This window comes from Athene noctua, chromosome 23 (assembly GCF_965140245.1).
Source record: "Athene noctua chromosome 23, bAthNoc1.hap1.1, whole genome shotgun sequence".
Taxonomy (NCBI): domain Eukaryota; kingdom Metazoa; phylum Chordata; class Aves; order Strigiformes; family Strigidae; genus Athene; species Athene noctua.
Genome location: NC_134059.1, coordinates 2,417,900 through 2,437,420, shown reverse-complemented (window position 1 = coordinate 2,437,420; position 19,521 = coordinate 2,417,900). Strand labels below are relative to the sequence as shown.

The 19,521-nt window shown below is 58.4% G+C and overlaps 1 protein-coding gene across 3 annotated transcripts in view; it reads right to left on the bottom strand.

Moving 5' to 3' along the window:
• The window catches only part of NAV1 (neuron navigator 1), a 60,029-nt gene that overhangs the window by 29,899 nt on the left and 10,609 nt on the right, over positions 1-19,521 (bottom strand). For all 3 annotated transcript variants that reach the window (XM_074925783.1, XM_074925782.1, XM_074925781.1), the window contains one exon: positions 643-745. In XM_074925783.1, the coding sequence (XP_074781884.1) occupies positions 643-745 (103 nt within the window). The remainder of the gene's footprint in view (positions 1-642; positions 746-19,521) is intronic.

The window sequence follows — 19,521 nt, the reverse complement described above, 5'->3', positions numbered from 1 at the left end:
GGTGCACTCGATCCCCTCGTCCAGATCATCAATAAAGATGTTAAACAGGAGTGGCCGCAAAACCCAGCCCTGGGGGACACCACTCGTGACCGGCCACCAACTGGATTTAACTCCGTTCACCACAACTCTTTGGGCCCGGCCATCCAGCCAGTTTTTTACCCAGCAAAGCGTGTGCCCATCCAAGCCACGAGCAGAATGAGTACAGATACTGAGTCACAGGTAGGGATGGAGCCTATGGTCCAAACCTGGGCAGGCACAGGGGATCCTTTCACCTCTGTTTGTCCATATAGGGACACTCGACCACTGGGAACAGACATCGACCCCTGCTTGGGATCTGGGGGCAACTGGCTCCCCTCAGTGCCACCCCCACCCCTCCCCACTGCCCCAGAGCACGCGAGGCAGTGTCAGGCCCAGAGCACTGCCAGGGACAGGGCTCAGCTGCAGCCCCACGCACAGCACCCACAGATCTGGGGACATCTCTCCAGAGAGAGATGGGTCCCCAGGGCATGGGGCATAGCTGGCTCCCTCATGGCCCTAACTCTGAGCAGAGCTGCTTTCTGGCCGCCTCAGCCTCCCTCACTGCTCCAGGAAGGACACTGGTTGTGGGGAAGGGGTGGTGGGGGTCCGGTGTCAGCGCTTCACCTGTGAGACACCTGAGAGCCCCTCAGGCTGGACATGGTCTCCTCCAGGTTCTGCCGAAGGTCCAGCACATTCTGTACTGTCCTCTTCCTCTGGGACTCGGGGTCTGCGGAGAGACAAGGTGGTGGCTTTAAGGGGATGAATGGCTCCTGTGCCCCTCTGCCCACAGCTGTGCCCCCCAGCCCCTTTCCACACCCCTCTGCCCACAGCTGTCCCCCCCAGCTCTCACTCTGCCCACTGGGAAGGGACAGAGCAGGGCTGGCACCGGGCTGGAGTTGCACCACCACAAAATGCCACCCCCAAGAGTGCTGCGGCGGTGACGGGGATGTCTGCTGGAGGAAGGATGAGCTGGGCAGCAGCCAGCAAGGCTGAGGGACCCAACTGGGGCCACGGGACCCACACAGGTGACAGGAGGTCAGCTACAGTCAGGCGACCCCCAAGCACTGTGACTGCTCCATGGGGCCACACAGGAGCACCTGCCCTGGATGAATGTCCCCAAACGTGCCCCTGCATCCCCCAGGTGCTCCAGCCCAGGCCCACGGGCGCTGCAGCAGCAGCACCCAGCACGCAGCCAGCAGGAGCTGAGGAGATGTCGGGGAGCAGTGCAGGCAAGCCCCGCTCGGGCTCGTGCCCAGGGAGGGGTGGCTGCTGCTGCAGTGGGAGCAGCCGGCAGAACCAAGCCCCCCACAGGCACAGCCCGGGGCTTGAAACCCCCAAACCTCAGCTGCGCTGGCGTTTCTCCGGGTGTCACACCCACAGGTATGCACCCCCCAGCCTGCACGTGTGCACACACCCACCTGCACCACAACCACTTGTGCACACACGGGCAATTATACACACACACACATCCAGACACACCTGCACACACAAGTGTGTACACACACCCCCAGAGACACACACAGACATGAAAGTGCACACACGTGCACACACACAGAGAATGGGGGTTGCTCCTGACACAGCCCTGGCAGCGCTGCCGAGCTCGGCTCAGCCCCCACGCCCCTGACCCGCTCCTGTGCATCCCTGGTGGCTAACAGCCGTGCCACTGTGGCTTTGATCCCTGATTTCAAGCCCTTTCAGCTGCAGCCTGCCACTGAACCGCAGTGACAGCAGGCGCCGGGGATGCTGGACGTGGCTCCTCCTAATGTAACGTGGCAACCAGCGCTTCGGGATTTGCAACGGCACTGTGTAAGCTGCAGCGACGCAGGGAGCGGGGGAACACCACCGGCACACACCCCGGCAGGCTCCCCACAACACCACAACCACGCACCCAGGGCACGAGCAGGGCTTGTGTCCCCTTGTCCCCATCACACGCCCACCATGCTCTCCGACACGCCGCAGGCAGCACCCATGGGTGATGCTGCCCTCTCCCTGGGCTCTGCTCACTCACTGGCCTGGGCAGGAGCACCTCAAACTGGTGAAGCGGCTCCGATTTACGCATGACCCTGGAAGGTGATGAGCGGTAACAGCCCTGATGAGACAGGTTAAATCAAGCAGGTTAAAGCCAGTTGTAGATGAGAGTAAGCGGAGCTGGTGAGCCCAGAGGGCACTCAGCGTGGCCTGTACACACCATTGTGTAAGGAGGACACCCAGCCCCATGAATGCCCAACTGCCCTGGTCCAGCTCCCAGAACAAGGCTCAGCAGGAGGCAAGTCATGAACTCATTGATAAATCTTTGTCACAGCCCACGTGTGTTGGAGGAGTTAATCAAAGGCACTGTGCCATCAAGGGAGGTCTGCCCCAGAGCCCCCCACCAGTGCTCCAGAGCTGCTGTGGGATGATGAGCAGGCTGGGAAGCGGGGATGAGGACAGGAGTGTGCAGGCAGCAAGGGCAGGGGGACGGAGGGACGGAGTGGAGGGGGCTGAACACACGGAGACCGAGCCCAGAGGCTCGAGGAGCCCTGGCTGTCAGAGGCCAGTGCCCACCCTGCTCTTCAGCTGGGGACAGGGGGACTCTGTGCCACTCCAGTGCGGCAGCCAAAAAGGGCCATCTTGACAGATCAAGGGTACCTCAAAGCCACCAGGTCCTGCCCTTGTGCTCCCTGGAAAGACAGATTTTCAGGCTTGAAATGGCAGGGCAGAAACCTGAGGCCAAGTCCACTTCTGCCCCACATGCAGTCTATAAGGCAATGGAAGATTTTGGAGGAGAGGCACATCCGAACCTTAGGGAAGTGCAATAAAACACCCAACGGAGTCCCCAGGTGGGTCCTTGCAAGGAAGGACTCAACACCATCAGCTCCTCTGCCCTGGCTGCATTTGGTGGGTGCAGGCCAGCCTGAGCCCAGCTCCTGCAGCTGGAGAAGGCAGCACACACGCACCCCGGCAGCACTGCGGCCCCGGGGCTGGGACAGGAGGGAGCAGGATGGGATGGAAGAGACACTGTTGTCCCTTGGCACCGCCAGCGGCTCCCATGCCCCTGGCAGCTCGGCAGCATGTTCCTCCTGGGCACAGCTCCCTCCCCAAAACACCCCGGCTGCCTCCCCCGTGGCCACCCGCAGCCATTTCCCTGGGCACGAAGCCAGCGCTTGGGCCTGGCGCTGCCTCCTCCCTGGGCACGGCTGCCAGGGGGGCTGCTCCAGCCACCCCCACCCCAAGGAGCAGTGGGACCGGGGCGAGCACTCGCTGCATCCCCAGCCACCCCGACAGAGGGGCTGGCACACGGCTGCCACCCACCTCCCCTGTACCCCCGCTGCTGCTGGGGGACCCTCCGCAGCAAGGACCCCCAGGACACCCAAGTAAGAAACGGCACTCAAGAGCTCGGGGCCCAGCGTTTCAGGGCAATGGCACTGACCCGCATCTCCAGCTTCACCTGCAGCACAACTGGCCATCCATGCCTGACCCCAGTTTTTGGGTGACAGTCCAGGTCACTCCAGCCTCTGGAGTCACCCAGGAAACGCAGCAGCGCTCACCTGGGAAAGGGCCAAACTGGGACTCAGGATGTGGCTCACTCACCTCTGCCCCGTGTCCCACTGCCTGCGTCGCTGACAGTACTGAAGTGCCACTGCCTGTCCCCACTGTCCTGGGCCGGAGTGGTGACACCGGGGCCCCTACAGTCTGTTTTCCAGCTGCAGCAAGGGGCCGGGGGCTGTCTCAGGGCTGGCTGAGTCGCCGCATGCCGGAGCTGAGCCGAAACCAGAGCCGCTGGGAGAGGCTGGAGTGTGGGAACGGCAGGAGTGCGCTGGATTCCTCCCTGCATCGATTTAGCAAGCTCGCCACAGCCAGATGTTTCCAGCTGCTGGAGCAGAGAGCAGCAGGGATGGCTCAGTCTGTGCCGTGGCAGGGTCAGTTGGACACCCTGCCTTGGCCAGCAATGGCCAGGACATGTCCCGCAGTGTCTCCCACTCTGAGAGGCTGCTGAGGGCTCAGGGACTGGCTGTCCCCTCCACCCCAGCTCCAGGCTGGCTTGCAGCCCTGTTTACAGCTCCCTGCCACTCTCGCAGGCTCTGTCCTGCTGTCACGAAGGGAAGGGGGAGCTGGCTCCGGCCCTCTGCTCCCCCAGCCCGGCCACACAGAGGGCAGCCCTGAGACACAGTCACTGTCCCCAAGTCCTGTGTGGGAAGGCCACCAGGCCCCACTGCCTGAGTTGCTCTCCCCTGTGCCAGGCTCGGTTAACCTGCCCGTGCTGGCTCGCCGTGCCGCCCTTGCCTGCAGCCACGCCTGAGCAGCTCTCCCGGCCCCACCACGGGCCTTGCCCCCGCTCCTTTCTTAACTGAGCGCTCTCAGCGCTCTCTCCAACGGCAGCAAACAAAACGCGGTTCTGCTTCGCACACAGGGAAACTGAGGCAGAAGTGCAAGCCCACCCGCGACCATCCCCCTGCCTGCACGTGCCCTCCCGCAGAGCCTCCATCATCCCAGAGGCGCTGCCTGTGACCCTGCACCCCATGCTGCACATCCCCCGTCCCCTGCCCTGCCCAACGGGCGAAGCTGCAGGTACCATCGCTGAGAGACGGGGCATCGGCACGATGGGATGTGGGGCTGGAGGCAGCTGAGGAGGAGGAAGAGGAAGGAGAGAGCTGTTGTGCAAAGGGCTGGCTCAGGGCAAGGTGCTGCATGCTGTGGGTCTGACTGTGCCAGGCACTACAGAGCCAAGGCGGGAGGCGACCGGGCAGCTCCAGGGTGTGCCCACATCCAGCCCTTCCCATCCCCTCCAAGAGCGAGCGGTGGCAGCTCCTCTGCCTGCACGACGGGGCGCAGCCGGGGGCTGCCGACGTGGCCAAGTACGTCAAGGAATGAGGAAATCATCAACTCCAAATGGCTCGTGACAGCTCATTTCAAAGGAGCATGTGGCCAACAGCTCCCGCTGAGGCCAGGCAGAGCCGCGTCCACGGGACACGTGTGCCCCATGTGCCTTGGCACAGAAACCCGTGTGTGTGTGAGTGTGTGTGTGTGTGTGTGTGTGTGTGTGTGTGCCGCCCCAGCACTTGTTTGCATCATGCATATGTTCATGTGCGGGCCACATGGTAGCAAACTCCTTCTCTGCCTGCAGAAAGGTGCGTGTGTGCATGTGCAGGCCTGTGCCGGCAACATCGCACGTGTGCCCACGTGTACGTGTGCAGGCACGAGGACGGCAGCAGCCGATGCCAAAGCTGGCAGGAGCGTGCTGAGCTCGCATGGAGGCACCGTCTGTGCCTCTGCTCATACGCTCAGCACGAGTGTGGCACTCGCACGCGTGTTTTCTTGCCCCCGCTTCCTCCCCAACCCAACCAGTCTCATTTCAGATCAGACTCAGAAAGGACTCCTGGCGACCCAGTAAAGATTTTAATGGCAAGCGGGAATTTGCTGTAAAAGGCCCCGTGGTGTTTCTGAGTCATTACAGTGGGCCCCTATTACACAGTAGCTGTAACGAATTTCCCCAGGCCGTGAAACATTTTTAACTGGTTGCTCAATTCCTTCCAGTGCATTGAAAAATACACTAATAAACTCTGCAATAAAAAACATTCTCCCAGGGCCATGAGACTCCTCCAGCCCAGCCGAGCTCCCCGGCTCCACCAACCCTCACGCAGATACACGCTTCTCCCACCGCGCTGCCTCAGCCCGTGCTCCCAGCTGCGTTTATGAATGAATCAGCCCAGGCGCCGTTTTGCTGGTATTTCCCTTGCAAACCCTCTGCTCTGGCACCCAGAACCCGCTGCAGCCGAGCTGCCAGCCCAAAGGGAGACCCAAGGCCCCAGGCCTGGTGCAAACCTCGCTGAGCCCTGTGGGTTCCCAACTTACACCCCACAGCGTGTGATTCCGTTACCGGTGCCTTGGCACGCCGACAGCAGAGTCTTTCCATATGGAGTAAAATGGCTTTATCTTGCATTTCTTACATCCAGCTCTGATTCACGCTCCCAGACGGCCGGGCAGGGGGATGGTCACAACCTGAGATCCTTCTCCCTGTGGCTTAATTTATTCCCTTCCTCCCCTCCAACAGCTACCAAACAGGCTAAAGGAGCAGCAGAAATGGCTAACGGGGCTCTGGGGGGTGACTGCCAGGTTCACAGTGTTTGCTTGCACCATTGGCCCGATTTTCCAGCCCAGCCCCATCCCTGCAACCCCTGTGTGCTTCCCCCATGGATGTACTGGGAACCCCCCAAAACCACCCCTCTCTCTCAGGAGATGCCCCAGGGCACCTCAGCTGGGCAGAACACATCGCCCCCCCCCTCCCAGTGTCCCAGGAGGGCATCTCACCATTTTGTGCAAACCTGTTGCCCCACCCCATCGGAAAGCAGCAGGTTCGTTAGCACTGCCATGGTTTATTTGCTTTAATTGCCAGTGGCTTCTTGGTGTGAGCAGAGGGCTGGCTGCCAACCAGCAGTGGTTCTCCTGCAGCAGGGTTGGGAGTGGGTCCTGCTCCCTGAGGGGCAGGGACCCTTGTGCCACCCAGCACCCTGGTGATGGAGTACCTGGGTACCCGGACAGCTGACTGGTGCCTCCAAAACACCCCAAGCCAACCCAACGGGGAGAAGCATGGCCACCATTCCCCAGATGAAGGCAGCAGTCCCTAGGCTGACAGAGCTGGAGATGCTCTTCCCTAGGAGGCAGAGGCACAGCCAAGGGTGATGGGGAACGTGCAGGGGATGCGGCAGATACCTGAGGATGGGTCCCTGTCCCCACCTTCAGCCAGGGCAGGCTGGGTGCCCTGCTTGCTGCCGCCCCACACGTAATCCCGGTGGGATGAAGGATGTGGGGAGGGGACTGGATACAGCCCAGCGCATCCAGCACTCACCCTTGGCAGAGAGAGGACAGCCCAAGCAGCAAAAGACAGGGCAGGCAGTGGGCAGCACCGAGGGGGACACCATGGCCCACACATGGTCTGAGCCTCCCAGGGAGCACCAGCTCCTGCGGGGATGCAGCAAGAGGAGAACCGGTGGCAGGACCTTGCTTAGGCATGGCCCCCCTCATGTCTCATGCCTTGCTGGACCCTTCTGCAAAACAACACGGCTCTGCTGGAGGCTCCAAAGGTGGCTGCAGTGGGGAAAGAAGCTCCTTCCCCTGCCTGCATCCGGCGTCCCCATCATCGTAGCCCACGCAGGCTGGGGCAGCCCCGCACCACGGCGGGGGCTGTCACCTCCCTGCTAGCAGGCGAGAGCAGAAAATTAGCAGCAGCGCAGCGGTGACACACCGGGACTTCAGCCGAATCAGCACTTCTGGGGCGATCACTGCTGCTAAGCCTTGCGAATCAGTGCTCGTAATGAGGGCAGGGCTGAGAGACCTGGAGCCTGGACCCCGTCTGGCTCCAGCGAGCCAAGCTTTTAAAAGGGATTCAGACTTTCTCAGGCTAAAGCAGTCATAAATCTAGTTAATTGGGTCTCTCCCATACACAAGTTTCCAAGTGAACCCACTGGAGAGATCCAGCCCGGGCCTCCAGCCCATTTGTGGGTTATTCTTTCAATGGATGCTGCGCTTGGCCCCAAATCACCCCACCTGCACATCCAAATTATATCTCCTTTTGCAGCAGCAAGAGCCTCTAGCTGCTCAACACCCCATGCATCCCACCTCTGCGCCGCCCTCCGCTCCCCCATGCTGCTCAAAATCCCCCGGGTCAGGGCAGACCCTGCTCCTGCACGCAGCACCACACACCCCTGCAACACAGCTGCCTCCAGAGCTCCTCCTGCAAAGCGTCAAAGAGCTGGGAGCATCCCAACACCCCCATCCCCTGCACCGCAGGTCTCCAAAATAACCCAAGGGAAACACCTGTGCAGCTCGGGAAGGAGGGGGGTCACAGCGGATCCACACACCAAGGAGTGCCCCGAGCTCCGGAGACCAGCAGCAGGAGGGCACAGTGACACTAACCCGGGGTAACAGCCCCTTGGCCTCAGGCATGTGGAGACGGTGTCACCAGTGGTCACCACACTGGGGGCCTGACCTAAGCTGGGGCCTTGCAGAGTGGGGTCAGGCTGGTCATGCAGCACTCTGTGCCTCAGTTTCCCGCCTGGAGTGTGCTGTCCAGTCCCCCCCCCTGCTGGGGTTAGTGTTATTGGGGTGTGCCACTGCTGCCCTGGCCAGCCTGGGGATTTCAGACACCCCAAATGCTCCACGCGTCACCTTTAATGCAGCCACCAGCAGACGTTCAAGGCAATGCTGCAGACCCTGCGCAAAAAAAAAAGAGCCAGAAAGGGGGGGGAAGCGGGAAAAAAAACCAAAACAACCCACAGCAAGGCAGAAGGTGCAGACGGGCCCCAGCTCAGAGGCCCCAGAGCAGCCGGCGGCAGCGGGTTCACGCTCCCCACGCGTCACCAGATGCGGGTCAGACATTGTGGAAATTCAAAATTCCAGATGGCTCTTTTTGGGTGGGTTGGGTTTTTTTTTTTTTCCTTGCCTCATTTCCAAGGCAACAAGACTCGCTGTCATCTGCTAGTTGCCATAGAGATTTCACCTGATTCTGCTTCAGCGGAAGAGAAAGCCGGGCGAGCTTGCTGCTGCTGAGGAGCCACGAGCCACGACCGCCTTCAAACTTACTGGGAAGAGCAGAGATAAATGGGGCTTTATACGAGGGAGGCAATGGGCTGATTCAGAGGATCAAAGGAAGGAACTGCGGGTTTCTATAGCACAAATCAGCCCTTCACTTAACTGCTTCGGTGCCCTCCAGATGTGCTCTACATCTGGGGATGTTGCCAACCCCCACTCCAGGCGTTGCCTGGTGGAGGAGGGGGACATGGGCGCAGGGGGAATCCTGCACCAGCTTCTGACAGTGTCTCGAGGACCAAGCTGGGCTCCCTGCAGGGATCCCATAGCGTGACAGAGGGTGCAGGGACAGGGAAGGTCACAGCCATGTCCTTCCTCCCATAACTACCCCCCCTCACTGTGCACAACCCTTCTCCAAAGGGCCCGTGGTCCAGAGGGCAAGCAAGCCAAGGGCAGGATGGGGAGAATGCAGAAGCAGCCAGGCAAGGGCGGAGATGCCCGTGGGCTGTGCTCAGCACGGCTTGGCCACCACAAACACGGGGGCTAAGCGCCACACATCCCTGGGGAGCCACACACAGCTGGTCACAGACAGCACGTGTTCCACATTGGGCACTGGGGTGTCTCAACGGCCCCGTGGCTGCTGAGGATCCTCCATGTGGATGGTGTGGATGTGTCTGTACCCCAAGCCCAGCGGCAGCGTGTGGTTCACAGTCGTTCTCCCAGACCTGCGCTTGTCCCCAGGTCCTGCAGCAGTTTCACAACTGCCTGCCCCCCTCCCCAGCACAACTGGGCTGCCTGGGAGGGGGCACATCACCGGCACACCGCCCTGCACCACTGCACCTCCAGCCACGGGCACCCCCGCCCTTCCTTCTCCAGTTGATCTGGGAATAAAAACCTGGGTGAAAACTGAGCACCGTGGGGATTCACAGGCCTTCCTACAAGCAGGGCAGCCACCCAAACTCAGGTTCAGAGAGAGACACAACTCAAGAGCTCCCCAGTCTGCAACAGCAGCCCCTTGGAGTCAGTCAGATGCCCCAGATCAGCAGATCTGAGGACTCAAGGGAGCCAGCCTGCCCTGCCCAGGCCTCCCTTTTGCTGAGGACACTGCACCCCTTGGGCAGAAGAGAAGATCCCGGGTGCTGGTGGGATGCTCATGGTGGCGGTCACCCCTGGGTACAGCAGGCAGAGGTCCCCATGCTCATCCCTCCCCGCAGCAATCCTGGCTGAAAGGGCATTTATCAGACCAGGAGCCTGTCATTATCATGATGATCCTGGAGCCTCCCCAGCCCACGTCCCCGTACTGGGGCCGGCGGGGAAGGGTCCAGCCGGGCAGCTCTTGGCTCGAGTTGGCTCCACTTTGCAGGGAGAACAGAGTTATTAGTGGAGCCAAACTCCCCATTCCCAGACAGAATACGGCCATGCTTGGGGAAGCTTTATATTCACAGAGACAAACAACTCACATTTGCTTTTTAACTGTTGGAATTGCACCCACTGGGACGGAGCGAACAGGGAGCCTTTTGTCCCCCTCGCCTTGTGACTGCGAGCTTTGTGCAGAGCAATGCGTTGCAAACACAATTCTCCCCGGCCTCAGCTGGGCTCTGGTAGACACTTGGTCTGTCTGTCCATCACCAGATCAGCCAAAGAGCCCTCGTGCTTCTCCAGTAAGAATGCAAAATGTCCTCCCTGGCTCCCCCGCAGCCTGCAGAGCTGCTCTGCACTGAGCTGCTTATCAGAGCCACCAAGACAGGCCCAAAATGCAGCCAGCACCAGAGGGTCTTCACCTCGCCAAGTAACGGGGGTGAGAAACCAAAGCTGCAGCAGGCTACGAGTGGTAGATCTGCTCCCTTGGGTTACAGCTCGCCTGGGAGCGAGGGAGAGCAGCTCCGAGCACGGAAAACCCCAGTGCAGCATGGGCACAAAGACCAGGTCATGGCGAACCTCCAGGGAAGGTGTCCAAGTCACCTCCAGTCTCTGGAGACCCCCAGGCCACTGCCGAGCTCCTGAGTATCGGAGCTGACAAGACACTCACCAAGCCGCCGTGGGCACCGGCGCTGCTCAGAGCTGCCACCCTGGCGAGGGGCAAGGGACAGCCCGCCCAAAGCAGGACGTGTCCTTGAGACCCAGCAGCACCACCCAGGGATGAGCATCCTTCATGTCAGAAGTATGAGACCTCTGCGGTGCTGCTCTCCTCCAAACCCTCAGCTGTGGGAAGGGGCTCAGCCCTTAAGAGCTCACCCTGGGCTCTCTGCAAAGCCTGGGGGATGCCGGGCCATGAGGGTCCAGCTACAGGCAGGCCCAGACCCCAGGGAAGGTCACTGGCTCTTGCAGAAGGTGGTCCCCCAAGAGCACCTCAAGAGATGAGCCAGGGCAGGAGGCAGAGCACCTCAGGCTCCCCCAGCATCGGGGGGCAAACCCAGCTTAAACGAGTTCCAGGCTTGTGAGTGGATCTATTGTTGCCACCTCCCACGGGAGGAGGAGATAACCGAGGCTATTTTTGCTTCCATCTGGGGAATCGTTTCCCTCCAACGTGTACTGCCACGATGCTAATTTTTAAGGCTGATGATTAATTGATGTCAGGCTCATTATGGGGCCAGTGGATCCCTCTTACCCAGGGGTGCCAAGGACGGAGGGGGGGGGGACGTGTTTTGACAGATGTCGTTCGAGCTGCGTGTGAGTGACGTCCTAACAACGGAGGAAAATAGGAGCCATTACCATGGAAAGCCCTGGAAATGGGAAGGGAAGTGCCTGCACGCGACCCCAGCGCCCTTCCCCGCACACCCTCTAATCAGCCCTTCACGCTCTGCCCTGATGGTTACCAGGGTTTTGCTCCCGGAGATAAACGGCCATTGTGCAAGCACGGGGGTAATTGAATCTCCTGCCTGCGGGGAAGGCTCAGCCTTTCTTCTCCCCCCAGCCCCAGCCTCGCAGGAGGGCCAGGTGCCAAATTCACTCTGGCACCAGGCACAGCAGCCTGCAGAGAGCCGGAAACAAGCCCACTGCACGTACATCATGGGGATCCCGCAAGGCTTAGGGTCCCCCTCCACCTGCAGCCCCCCGGCAGCGGGGCGGGCGAGCACTGCCGGGGTGCTGCTCCTACCAGGCACTGGGGCAAGATTCACCTCCTGAAAATCATGGCAGCATCTGCAATAGCAACGCAAGCAGGGCTGAGGACTGACATGCACATCACAGGTTTTGGAGTCCCTTCAGTCTGTGCCATCAGCTGCCCAGGTTCTGTTCACCCCAAAGCAAACCCGCTACAGTCTCCCAAAGACAAACTGGTGGGCAGCGAGCAGCAGGGGGTTTGCTTGAAGAGGGCACCACGGTCCTGATGGCAACACACCAGTACCCTCTGTTAGTCCCCCAGGGCCCCTGTGCAGCCAACAGGAACCAGCAGCTGTGAGGTCCCTGCCTAGAAGTGGGCTGAGGCACCCTGGTAACCCAGCAGAGAGCGAATTCTGCAGGTGAACTCCCATGCCCACTCTGCCAGCTCCCCCAGCGCCACCTCTGCTGCGATAAGGGCGGGCAGAGGCACCCTCCCCACCCCATAATGCTGCCATTACATCTGCCAGCCCTGCTACCCTCTCCTCCAAACCTGCCCGAGCCAGGAGCAGGACAGCCCCGTGTGCTTCTCTCCATCCTGCAGCCCCCTCCACCTGCTCCTCCTGCAGCCCCAGACCCGGCACAGCGGCTGCAGTGACCCCAGGGTTTCATCCTGCCGCCTCGCAGCCCCATGCCAGGGAGATGCTGGGTCTCTGCCGGGAAGGTCAGCAGCACTGATCTCTCCCCATCCATCCTCAGCACCGCCAAATCCTCCACTGGCTCCAGAGTCCACACTGCTGATCTGCCAGCGCTATTATTACGAACTTGTTTTAATTGCTGCACAGCGCCTCAAGCACCCTTCACAAGGAGAGGGATGGGTATGAATAAATTGTCTATTCTTAGTGCTGATGGTTCCCCATGGGGAGCACAGGGGCAAGGGCTCCGTGTGCTCAAGTAGCAGGACCTGCACCATCCTCCGGCTGATTCCAGACCTGCTCCACCTCCCACAGCGCCCTCAGTGAGTCCCCACCACTGGGAAAAGGTTTTCTGGAGCAGCAGTTGTGTTTTTTCCAGTAAAGGTGATTTGCAGAGAAGGAACATCCTGTCCTCTTCTGGAGGGAAGGGAATGCTTGGGACCAGGAAACTCTGTGCCACCACTGTGGGAGCTGCCACTTGGTCCCTGCTCTCCTCCCCAGGACTCCAAAGCTCACAGCACCCCTGCCCAGGCACCCAGGGGGCTGGGGGACAGCATGGAGGAAGAGCGCTCTTCACCTCAAATCCATCACCTATGTTAGAGCGAGAGGAGGATTCTGACAATGCAAATAACTTATGTTCCACCCCGCGAGTCCAAATTTTACTGCAGGCTTGGCAGCGCCAGGGATGAGCAGGGCAGAAAATGCTCTGAAAAAGGCATCAGCACCAGCAGGAGGGATTTCAGTGGAGCCTCTGGACTCTCCAGCGTGTACCAGGTCCCGTGGCCACCCTTGCCACGTGCCCACCAACACCAAGGGCTGAATGACGTGGGGTGACAGCAGCCACGAGCCCCCGGGCACGTCAGCTCACTCCAATGTTAAACAGGGGAGTGGCCGCTCGCCTCCAGTCCCCCGTGCAGCGACGAGCCCCCATCCCCTGCATGCTGCAGGATCCATTTAAGCATGCTGAGAGCAAGCCAAGTTACACAGCCCGGCTTGGACAGTTTGGGATCCCCCCTGCCGAGCTGGAGACAATGCTGCTCCAGCGCAGGGCTGTCCCGCGGGCAGTGCCCTCCCGGGGACACAACCCTCCGAGGATGAGTGCGGTCTCCGGCAGCACCACAGCTGGGATTTATCCCCTCTAAGATGTCCCACCTCTGCGCAACGGCTGCCTGCACCGGACAAGCCCTCTCCACCATGGGAAGCAGCACTACAATGTGCTTTGAGCTCTTCTCTCCAGATTTACTCCAGGGGCCTGTCCAAGCACTGACGATGCACAGCCCAGAGCCACGACCGCTGCAGGAAAAGCCAAGCCAATACTCCAGCTTGGGGGAAAGCATCAGCCAAAAGTCACTCAAACAAGGAAGTGATTTGTCTTCTGGCTACGCTTCTCCCTGACAAAGGAGCGCTGAGGGAAGTCAGTGGTGATCACGTGTGGCATACCGACCGCGCGACCACCGAATCGGTGACAGGGAGCGCTCACACCAGGAGCCTGACAGATAAAACAGAACAGGGGAAAAAGGATGAAAAAAGAAACACCATGTGACCCCTCGCTCGAGCCAAGCCAGGCATCGCATCCAACAGTTCTGAATATGAAATACACACAATGAGCTCCATCGAGTAATTAATCCCTTCAGGAACACTGTAAGTGATTGCAGACAGTTTACCAAGAAAAAAAAATTGGAAAGTCATTGAAAAAATTACCATAAAATGTTTCTTTTTCTGCTCCAGTATGAAATACAATGAGATCTGCTAGGAGATCTCTCTGCTCTGCAAAATGTAAAGGCAATGGATTTAAGCTGTTTTTCTAACACCACTCAATCTACCTGCCAAGCTGACGGCCGTGAGAAACCAGCCGAACCCGAGTGAGAGCAGCCAGAGCCCCATTTCCAACATGGGTGCTCAGCTCTTGCCTCAGCATCGGTGGGACACAGCGGGGGAAGATCTCTGCAGGGGACGAAGCACAGCAGAGAAAGGTGTCCACGGTATCTCACAGCTACGTTGCTGATACAAACTCTCCGGATGACTTTTGCAGGTCAGCAGTAGCAGCATCGGCAGCAGCACCAGGCATAAATCGGCTTATAGAGCAGGACGAGCCCTCCCTGTGATGAGATTTTGGGCTCCCTGGTGATGCTGAGCTGTGTGAGCCAGTCCCCCGCCTCGAGGGAGCACCAACACCCATCATGGCAAGGAAGGAATTAAAGGACACAGCAGTTGCCTTTTACTTCCATATCTCCATGGGATTTTTCATCCAACAGCAGCTTCTACTTGTAAAACTGAGGTTTATTAAAAAGAGCATTAGGAAATGTGGGAATGTATTTTCTCCTGTCGATAAAGTGACTTAAAATTAATTGGAATCTTAAAATTAAAAACACACCCTAAACTTTCACTTCCACTTGAAATCACTCCGATTTTGAAAACAGACTTTTTCCCCACGTCCTCTCCTGGGTTTTCCCCCCCCTCTCTCCTCTTCTCTCCTCACCATGTTTTTGTTTAAAAATTCATCAAGCCAGGGAAAAATTCTGGGGCAGGAAAAGAGGGAAGAAAAAAAAAAAAAAAGGCGGAAGAAACTGTGGCTTTTGCAAACCCATCTCCACGCAGGGGAGAAGCAGAGCTCCAGACTTGCCTTCCTCCTCTTGGAAAGCGAGAGGCGCTCAGAAAGACGAGGGAATATCATATATTAACCAACCTCCCGCACAGCCCCGGCGGCGGATGCGGCCTCGCTGACCCTCCACAGAGCCCTGCAATCCTCCCTGGGCTAACACGGCTGCCCCAGCACAGCAGCCAGCCTCAACCAGGGAAAAAGGGACGGATCAGCCAGGAAAACCACTCTGCGTGTCGGTGTGGGATGCAGCCTGCTCCGGCACTGACCGTAAACCCCAGCTGCTGCGCCCAGCTGAGCTCACAGAGACCTGAACAGCTCGTAACAGGGCTCTCGCCCCAACGAGCCAAGAGCCAGAGCGTGTCCAGCCACGGTGCAGCTCTGAGCTCGACACTGGTCGATGTGAGGCATGTCCCACATGTGACACTGATTTGGGGAAGACTGAGATGTACCCAGAGCCGTTACTCAGCACCAAGGTCACTCCTGACACCAATGCGCCGTGCCCAGTGGCCACAGACACCAAATGTGGGGTGCTGTGGCAGGGGCACCTGAAAACTGAGCGTCCCCACAGTTTCAGGGGTCACTCCCAGCCCAGGCTGCTCCCACTCCAAAGCACCAGTTTCCCCACTACAACATGCACTTTAGGGACAGCTCTGCACCCTCCACACAGGACATGTGTAACGTCTGCTTAGGAGCAAGAACACTCCGCAAGGGGATGAAAAGCTATATGAAAATGGAAGATCATTACCATGATCTCCTTGGAAACACCCCATCGGAGCAAGTTTTTCTCCCTCCTTCTTCTCTCTCCCCATGTGCACGAATTCTGGCACCCGTGCATTGCTTGGCGTTGCCTCAGCACTGTGGGTCCAAAATGCAGGCGTCTGATTTCTAAAGCCATTGTCTAGGATGTGCTATTGAGCTGCAAAACATGGATGGTTTGGGATGGAAAACAGGCATCTCTTGCAATACAAAAAGAAGCTGGCAACCCAGATTTGATTTGTCTTTGAAGCTATAGAGAATCTCAACCAAACAAAATTTGCTTTATTCCCACAAAGGGAATGAGAATCTTAGCAACAAAACAAATCAGCACCTCTGCCCCCTGAACGCAACGATGAGCAAACCAAGAGCAGAGCAAAGGCTTCGCCCCGCTGGTCACTGCTGCGGCGCAGAGCAGCTGGTTTTGGAAAGCAGCACGGAAGCATTGTACGTGTTAACATGCTCCACTTGGGAATGCGAGGCTGGAAAAGCTGCTTTGCAAATTTACTTTTGATTCAGAGCTCTGGGTTTCTCTCCTCCTTGCGTGCTGTTACATTTTGCAAGTGCTCATGCAGCCTGTCCAAGGCAGGGAGATTTTCAGGAACCCCAAGAGTTTCACCAGTTTTAGCACAATGACTATTTGCCGAGGAAATCACCCCGGAAAATTTATTACTTGCTATTCGCTTTCAAAAGTAAGCAGGGCTGGGAAGCACACAGAAGTGCAAACAGCAGCTGGGCTGAGATTTAGTCCTACCCCCAGGTTACTCTTCTTTCCCCAAGACTAATAAGCTACCTGACGGGAGGCGACCTCCCACCGCAAGCAATGCTGCCACGCAAATTCTGCTTGCAGAGGGTTTCCGGAGCAGCTTTAAAAATCCCAACTTCCAGGTCCCGCTCTGCACAGCCCCGAAAGCATCGCACAGGCTCCAGGAAGAGATTCCCTCGCTCATCCCCCATGCTGCGTTATGAGCAGGGCTGTTCCCCTCCCCTTGCAGGAACCGGCCACATGTTCTCCATCTGGGAGCAGATGCCCATGAGCCAATAAGCTCAACTTGGAAAACTAACTGAAAATAGCACAATATTTCTGAGTGCTCTACAGACCGCGGCCGGATGATGGATATTAGTGCTCCAGCAGCACCGGGACGCTGTTTGGCACAGTGCAGCAAAAGCACAGCTAAAAGGGTTCAGGGAAATGAAAATGAGATGGCTGAAGGTGCTGCTGCCTGAGCGTCTGCCCTCTTCCAGATGTTCTTGCCTGCAAGGAAGGAGGGTCTCAGTTGCTGCTAAATCAGTCCCTAAACTGCTGCTGTGCTCAGCCTAGAGTATTGAAGGACACCAGCTCTGTCCCTCCCACATCCCTGTAATCACTGGGGGACATTCTGGTCTCCAAGGTAAAACTGAACAGCCACAGGGCTGCTGTGGCTCTGTCAGGCTGTAGTGGCTCCATCGTGGCTGTACTGCCTGCGGATGGCGGCACGATGGGCCATGCCTCTCGTGCTCCGACACAGGGCAAAGTCCTGGGGAGAAAGGCTGAGACACCACGTAGGGCAGGAACCCTCACTGCCCCGTCGCAGCCCTAACTGCAGCACCGCCGGCACAGGAGCGAGGAGCAGGAGGTCTGGGGTTTGTTCTGGGTGATGCTCTTCCCCACGGGGTCAGGACACAGACAGCTTTTGGGTGCATTTAACCACTGACAGTGGGAGACGGGAGGTCCAGACAGTGATACATCCAGCCTCAAATCAACCTGGGGTGAGCCATCAAAATGGAATTTGCCAAAAGACAACACGCTGTGAGCCCCCAGCTATCTACAGCCAGAGGCACAAAAGACTCAGGATTGCGGCTGGAAGTCAGGCAAATGTCGGTGCTTCCCCTTGGCCAGCGATCACACAACATGTTTTCCAGGCCGAGCAGCATTTTAACTCCATGCCAAGTCTACATGCGTGTTATTTTGGAGAGAAATCACCACTACCAGGAGCCAAAGGGTCCCTTGCACACTGGCATCTCTGCTCCCAGGACCCTTCGCCGTTGCCCATCCTAAGGGGCCAGCCCATCCAGGGTGACTCCAATGCCCCGGAAGGATTTTTGTTGCATTTTTAAGTGAACCCAGGGTCTGTGGAGTGCAGGGAAGTCATCCTCCATGGTGCCTGGTAGTGGCTGGAACAGCACTGGAGAATGGGCTATCCCCACTGACTCCCCATTGCTGCCTGCCTTCAGCAGCCTCATCTTCCTCAGCCCAGCTGCACAGGAAAGCAACACACCGAGCACCCACAGAGCGATACTCGATTCACTCCCCCCTTTCGGTCTGCAGCCGCATCAGGCCCAGCGAAGCCTGGCTGTGGCATGAGGCTGACACCTTGGGAATCAGCACACACCTCTCAGGCTCACAGCAGTGGCGTTTCCAGGATGCTGTCTGTTCGTCTTCCCTGCTGGGAGAGGGAGGAATTTCCCTTTGCTTTCACTCTGTGCACTAGGAGTTTGGAGTTGTCTCCTCATCACTCCCCTGGTGCAATGAAAGTCAGAAGGCTAAAGACAAGGTGGCTGCAGAAGGCCACAGCTGAGTGGCTGTGGGTCCAGCGCTCATGGTGGCCACAGCACCCACGGCCCTATGTTGGTCCTGCTCTGGCAGAGCTGGACAGTCCCAGCTCCCAGCCACAATCTGTCAAATGCTGGTTCCTGCTGGTTTCCTGCTGGTTCGAACACAGCCAGGGACTCAGCTGTCCCCACTCCCGCACAGCAGCTCCCATCTCGGAGCCTGCCAAAATGTCCCGTCCCTGCCCCGCCCCGCTCCACCGCCGCCAGGTTTGTTGATGATGCTGTACTTGCCCCAGCAAAGTCTTCTCCAGCTTCTGAGCCACCAAAGCTGAGAGAAGCCTCAGGATGTGGGAGTGGGCACCTGCGAGGCCAACAGCGCGTCCCCCACGGCACCACACTGGGAACTGGCTGGGGAGGGACGCGCTCGCCCCATCCAATGGCCCGCAGCATGTTTCCTGCCAGCGCTGGCTCACCTCAGGGAGCTCCCGCGCCACGGCAATCGATGCGAATTAGCCACTATCTACTGTTCCACTTGTTTGCATCAGCTTGGAAATATAATGCCAAGTCAGAGATAAAGCGAAGTGGAAACACCCCGACAGCATCTAACGCTTCCAGCCCGAGGCGTTTGTTAAAGAGATGAGTTTCAACATCGCAGGTCCCAGCCCGAATAGCAGGTTCCTTTGCCTTGCTCCCCAAGCACATCCCTCCCTGCCAGCACCCACATCTCCCCACACACCGTGCTATGCAAAGGAGGGGCTGCTCTCCCTAGGGTGGGTTTTACAGAGCCCAAACTGTGCCCACACATGAAGGGGTTCCCACCATGCTCGCTGCAAAAGGCTGATAATGTCCTGCCAAGGATGGGGGCCACACAGCCACACCACGACAAACCGGCTGACCCTGCAGGCTAGAAAAAACACTGGGGTAAACTCTTTTTCCTGTCAATCTGGGCTGGCACGGGACCAAGACATACACCCTACGCCGACATGCGGGAAGCCTGAGACGACAATGCTGCGCATGGGCATCGGACGTGTGATTTTGAGAAGTGTCTCATCAGTGAGTTATTCTCAGCCCACAGATACGCTGAAAGCTCACACGGCTATAAATAGCCAGCGACAGAGCCGTACCTGAGTCGCAGCTTTGAACATGCTTCACGGCTGCTCGCTGAATCAGGAGAGCCAGGCTGCAGGGACTGGGCAATGCCGGCACTGGGGACGTTTCAGTCCCACTGAAAAAGCATGGAGGTATAAGCTTCTCAAAAGCTCAGCTTTAGCCAGTCTGGACTTCCAGTACAGCCGGTAAGGAGCAGGTTTGGCCAAGACTCTGCACTTCACAAGGGCACTACTGAAGAAGCTCATCTGGCTGCAGGGTTTCATTGCC